Source organism: Strigops habroptila, chromosome 1 (genome assembly GCF_004027225.2).
Source record: "Strigops habroptila isolate Jane chromosome 1, bStrHab1.2.pri, whole genome shotgun sequence".
Lineage (NCBI taxonomy): Eukaryota > Metazoa > Chordata > Aves > Psittaciformes > Psittacidae > Strigops > Strigops habroptila.
In genome coordinates, this window is record NC_044277.2 from 13,103,900 (window position 1) to 13,110,425 (window position 6,526).

The 6,526-nt window shown below is 41.0% G+C and overlaps 1 protein-coding gene across 1 annotated transcript in view; it reads left to right on the forward strand.

Moving 5' to 3' along the window:
* SNTB1 (syntrophin beta 1) overlaps positions 1-3,396 on the forward strand; it is a 112,529-nt gene extending 109,133 nt beyond the window's left edge. Inside the window, exon 7 of the mRNA XM_030487285.1 lies at positions 463-3,396. Within this exon, the coding sequence (XP_030343145.1) occupies positions 463-555 (93 nt within the window). The 3' untranslated portion in view covers positions 556-3,396. The remainder of the gene's footprint in view (positions 1-462) is intronic.
* Positions 3,397-6,526: the final 3,130 nt, after the last annotated feature.

The following is a 6,526-nucleotide window of genomic DNA, read 5'->3' on the forward strand; positions in this document are numbered from 1 at the left end:
AAAAAAGTCACCATTCAGTCTTGCTGTGTGAACAGAGGCAGCATCAGCTGAACGTTCAGTATCCTGCTTCAGCTGTACACAACAGCAGCTGCACTGGCTATTGGCCACAGCAGTTCCACCACCATCCCTGGTCAGAAACAGAGCCCGAAATGATGGAGGGGTTGAACCTCTTGGAGGACTGCTTGCAGCATCTGACTGAGTTTTCTGCTGCTTGCCTAGGTGGATGCAAGCCCAGAGGCACCAGGATCTCATCTGCTCTCAAAATGCGTATTACTTTTAGTAAACTAAATATTTGCAGCTGTATGCAAAGGGAAGACCATATGTTATAATAAAGGGTTGTTATTAATAGAAGCTTGTTCAAAATACCAGGCAGCAGTTCATCAAGTACTCCACAAATTATTGCTTATTTGAGCCGTAATCTAATCTAATCATTCTCAACTTCATTTCTTTCTGTACTTTCAGCAACTGGACCTTCATTCCTGTCCAAAACCAATTGTGTTCATCATTCATTCCTTCCTCTCAGCAAAGATTACAAGACTTGGCTTGGTGGCATAAGTGGGATACATCTGTTTCTTCAAGGAGAGATGGATGACCATGCTAATCTGAAGTACAGTCAACAGCAGCAACCTGTACCAGCCAGTAGCATACACCAGCTTGGGGCTCAGTACCAGGCCTTGATGGTTTCTGCAGTCTTCCAAGGCCCAGGTTTCATTTTGATCAGCTGAAGAGGTCGCATGACAAGGAAAATGGTGGATTTCATTGTAAATAATGGGATTTTAAAATCCCATAAGAGACAGTAGAAGCATGTAGTACCATACATGTAAATGTTCCAGAATCATAAATTGTGCCTATTTCAATGTACTTGTTTATATAGAATAAGTAAAGGGCTAAGCAGACAAGAGCAGGTGTTGGTTGTGATGCAAGCTCACGGTTGGTTGAGTAGAAGTTCTCCAAACAAGATTGTCCCACCACTCAAAAGTAAAATATTGTTCCTGTTCTAACCTGTGCGCCAGTTACAGACTTTTCTTGTGGAGCACTGTCAGAAGTCATTGCTTGGGCACCAAGCAGAGCATGCAAGTGTGCACCTTGGAGTCAGATGCTCTAACTCAAAACAGCCATGGTCAGTGAACAGCTGGAGGGGCACTATCACATTAAATGATGAGGGCATCTTATATACATTCCCAAAACAGGACTAGCTGTAGTGATGCATTGAGACTCAGCTGTCAGGAAGGGACATAGGAGCATCATTTCTTAATGACCACACAGGATGTATTTTTACAGTGACTTTCCAGAATGGTTTAATGAGTTCCAGCTCCCTGGGCCTCCTAGCTTAGGTGAGAGTTACCTGAATCCATGTTAAAGCATGACCTAAACTTCTGCCAGCACACTGCCACAGCAGTTTTCCAAGAGAAAACCATGCTGAGCTTCCTGTCCTCCTACCCCGTGTCACCCCCTCAACTCAGATGAGGCTGGTTGTCTGTCTTCATGGAAGAACAAATGCAGAGAAGGAGGAAGACTTGATTTTTCTGAGAGTTTCCTAGATTAGAATAGAGAAGTTATTCAAGCAGCTCCACCACAGCGAGGAAACACACCAGGATGAGATGAGATAAAATGCCAGAAAAGCCTTAATATGGAACTGCTCCTATGACCATGACTTGACAACTTGATTTATTCCTGCTGGTGAAATGTAGGACATTCACCTCCACATTCATAACTTGCTAGTTCCTGTTTTGCAACACAACTACTGTATTAAGTCAAAACACACAATTCACTGTTCACAGTTATATGGGTACAAAGCAGGCAGCAGGCAGAAACACTGACCATCATCAGAGGTGATACACACAGCTTGCACTTGGAACTACTAAATTGGCTTAGTATGGTTGGGTGGGAAGAGAAAGCAGCAGAACAGGGATGGAATTTATGTTGCTCTTACTTTGTAACCAGAACTGCTTCACATAGGGGAGGGGTTTTGTTTGATGCGAAGTTTTGCCCTAAATTCACACTTAGAAGGACAGGAACTGTACAGGAAATAATGAACCCAAAGTCTGTGGAAGTTCTCTTGTATCACAACACGTTTATTTTTGAGAAAGCACGTAAGTTTCAACTTGGCATCACTTGGCTGGCAAAGAGGGAAATTAAAAATACAATTTGGTTCCATGTTGTTTTTAAGCTAAGTCTTGAGAGTTGAGCCTAAGTCATGCTGGACTATTCCTGTTCACAGCATAGGAATTAGTTCGTGGTGGTTTCCACGGGTATCTTAATCATTGAGACTAATTAAAAAATTAAGATAATGGGCTGAATTCACAAATACAGAAATGACGATCAAAGAACAACAGCTTAAACCACCCGCTGGAGGAGCAGCCCCACTCCCAGCACTTCTCACCAGTCTAAAGCCAGCATTCACCGAGCTGTGGACTTTGGTTTTACTGTTACGGTACTTAAAACTTAATTCCTTGTGTAAATTCACAGGGTGGGAGATGATGTTACATGGCTTACCAACACTGTCCAAATGGACATTTCTCCTTTAGCACCTGCTGCCGCTCACATTACTGATGGTGGCGGTTCCTTGGGTCTCTCTTGGCTTGGCAGCTTCTGGGAGAACACCTCCTGAGAAGCTGAGAGCAGTCGGTACGCTGGGGTCTGCGTCTTTCAGTATGAGCTCACACCACATCAGCAAGTAAACCTTTGTGTGAAGACTTCAGAAAGCAATTTGGGACATTTTTGTTGCTGTTCCAAAGTATAACTGAAGAATTTGGACACAGGCTCCTTATAAAAGTTCCAGAGGTTAAAGTGAAAACTTGTGTGGAGTAGGTTAAATATGTGTGTAAACTATACTGCACTATTTCCTTATTCCTTTAACACTTACAAATCACTGGAATGTTATACCTAACATGTATGTGCATTGTAAATATTACAAATTCCTATATTAGTACCAACAATTAAATGACACAATATGTAGTCTAAGGTGCTCAGTACTATATGAAGTATAAGTGAATAACAGTTTGCAAAGAAAATTCATATTATATATATTTATAGAAAAAATAATGATAATTACAGATGCTATTTCTTCATTTTCAGATTTTGGACTGATTCATATTTGGATGGGATAGACGAAATATGGACCTACTCCACATTTATAAAAGTATAGTGAATATTTATATTTTAGAGGAAAAGAATATATTTAATAAAGTCATTTATTGGATTTCTGTGAGGTGAGCTTAATTTGTACCCAAACAAGCTGTTTGGAAGGCTGGCCTCTGGTTTTGGGCTGGGGAAAAATACATTTTCAACTTCAGGCATTCTGTTAAGAATTCAGTTACTTGAGAGAACTCTTCATCGCATTGATGGAATGACTTTTAAAGATTTAAAATAAAAAAAGTATTAATGTACTGTCAATGGTGCACTGGTGCTTTCTGTTGAGTAAGCTCCATGTTCATGGGAGAGCGGTGCTGTTGCCAACATGCTGAAAGCATAAGCACTCAGCATTTGTTTCGTGTTGTTGCTGGAATTCACTGAAAGGCCACAGGAATGTGGCCTGTGAGGACAGGCTGAGAGCTGGGGATGCTCAGCCTGGAGAAGAGAAGGGTCCAGGGAGACCTTAGAGCAGCTCCAGTGCCTAGAAAGCTGGAGAAGGACTTTTTATAAAAGCAAGCAGCGATAGGACAAAGGGGAATGGCTTTAAACTGAAAGAGGGTAGATGTAGATTAAAGAAGTTCTTCACTATGAGGGTGGTGAGACACTGGCACAGGTTGCCCAGAGAAGCTGTGGCTGCCCCATCCCTGGCAGTGTTCAAGGCCAGGTTGGACGGGGCTTTAAGCAACCCGGTATAGTGGAAAGTGTCCCTGCCCATAGCAGGAGGTTGGAACTAGATGAGCTTTAAGGTCCCTTCCAACCTAAACCATTTTATGATTATAGTGCTGGGGTGGGTGGTTCAGACTGACCTGCTGAAGCTGCAGCACTTCCTCTGTTGCTCGTACTGAACTGGGTGGTTACAGAAGTAATAAATCAACTTCTGAATTCAGTGGTGACTTCAATTTTAAAGAGCAGATATTAATAATACACTAGCAAAATCTCAGGACCCTGAGCCTGGCTGATGTAAGTGAACCCCTAGATGAACCAGGGCAAAAGTTTAGTTTAAAAGCATGAGAGGATAAAAATGAAATATTTAAGTAAGAAAGATGACAACCTCTTGCAAACATACCATACTACTTCTTCCACGTAGGATTAGCTTTTCAGTTTATTTCCCTCATCAGAATTTCTGTGCTTATCTAAATCATTAGAGGCATTAGAAAATTAGTCCCAAAGGAGACCTGTGAACTTAAAGAGTTTGTGAGTTTGGAAAAGCATTTGTACCCAAGACAAGTTCTGTGGAAGCCTAGTGGTACATGCAGTCACTGTAACATTACAAGTAACCATATCACCAGGTAATCACAACCACATCAGTGGTGCCTTACCCCAGTCGTGTGTAATAAGCACATAACATGGATTATGGGTATAAACCGTAAACATACGTTGGTGAATATGACTTGCATCCTGACTTGCAAGAACACAAAAGCAAGCACCCGAAGTATGCCAAGGGAGACTGGATTTTGGGTTCAGCAGACACAAACAAGAAAATGATCTGAAGTTCAGAGGCAAAGGGTGGCACTATGTTCTGTACCACCTAAGTTACAACACGTTTGCCGAGCTATGAGAACTCTTGGGGTAGGATTTCTGAACTACAACAGATGTGAGGTAATCTGGTTTAGCGCTGTTACAGTAGACCAGGTCAAATTCTTTTGCATGCTCTTTGTAGGTTAAGAGCATGGACCAGGGCAGTTACCACAGCTGAATGGGGTACAGTGTTCTTAAGCCACAACAATAAACTAGCTATCACCCTACAAAAAACCCCAACATAAAGCACAAATAAGACGTGCAGTTTTGTGTTAGCTGAGCACTGGGAATTATGCAAACAAACAATACATCAAAAATGCTTATTAATGCTTATGTCTCTCTAACTGCTTTCCTGCTGATCATATCAGGCCAGCCTTTGAGTCTACAGAATTAATTAAAACAAAAGCCATTGGGCTACTTGCAGTAGAATTAAGATAATAAGTATCTAAATCCAGGGCTCACTGTGGACACTGTAGAGAGGTAACGAAGGAATGAGAAAATAATAAAAAGTAATTTTCTAAAGCACCTTTTTATAGAAGTCCTACAGACACATGCAGAGAGTTTTTCATCAAGAAAGCCAGTTACAGAGTATTAATTACTTTCCTGAAAGTGATTTTCCTTGCTCATGGCAGCTAGCTTTATGGTTTTTATGAAATGTAGAGTTTCTGTACTTTTACTTACCATCTTCTTTAACTACAAAGGTTCTGTAGTTACAAGTTTATAAGCCCCTTCCCCTCAATTAAGTAGGAAATACAGCTTTCCATAGCTTGCTTTATTATTTGGAGAAAAGTCCCATCATTCAGGCTGAAGAGATGAGATTATAACTTAAGGCTTTTCTCCCTCTATTTGTAGGTAGAGACTTTCTTTAGCCAATATTAGATGTTAAGGAAGATTAATGTCTTGATTAATTTCTTATTTGCTGCCTTGAATGCAAAGAAATATGAGCCATATGCAGAAACTGATACATGGGAGAAATTTTGTGCCTGCACTTATTAAATAATATCAACCTTCACTGCATTTATATTTCATCAAATCAGTAAAACTGGGATGCTGTAGATGAGTGGCATTTTCAGAAGCAGGATTACATTTGTCTAAGCAGTTGTGTTTGGGGCTAAGATGCACATGGTACTCACCAGCGCCCAGTGTCACCATAAACCAGCTGCACAGCTTTCCTACTGCCACCGCGAGTGCAGTGAAAACAAGTACATACACCCCATATGTAGAAGAGGTCTCGTAGAGTTCAGGAGAATACACAGTGGAACAAAGGAACAGAAGAGTTAAAAGATCCTGTTAGAGTTGAAAAACCTCCTTAGGGCTTGGCTTTACACAAAATAGAATTAAGCAAAGAATAATGTCACAAAACCAGGAAGGCTCTTTGGAGACTGAGGTTTCACAGCACTAAGTCTAGTCTACACATGCTCTAGTTCAATTACTTTTTCGTAATATTACATTTCGTATATATCTATATTGCTTAATCCATTCTCCTTCCAGGAGAATACAGCAAATAATAACACTGCATCTCTATCAATTTCAATCATGTTAGTTTCTATGATGAATAGGAAACGTTTCCATTGAAAACTGTAAAATACATTTGTTTTGGTAGGAACTCCTCATCTCATCACAATACTAAAGATTTAAAATAAAGTATTAATGTACTGTCGATGGTGCACTGGTGCTTTCTATTGAGTAAGCTCCATGTTCATGGGAGAGCGGTGCTGTTGCCAACATGCTGAAAGCGTCAGCATGCAGCATTTGTTTCGTGTTGCTGCTGGAATTCACTGAAAGGCCACAGGGATGTGGCCTGTGAGGAGGACAGGCTGAGAGCTGGGGATGCTCAGCTTGGAGAAGACAAGGGTCCAGGGAGACCTTAGAG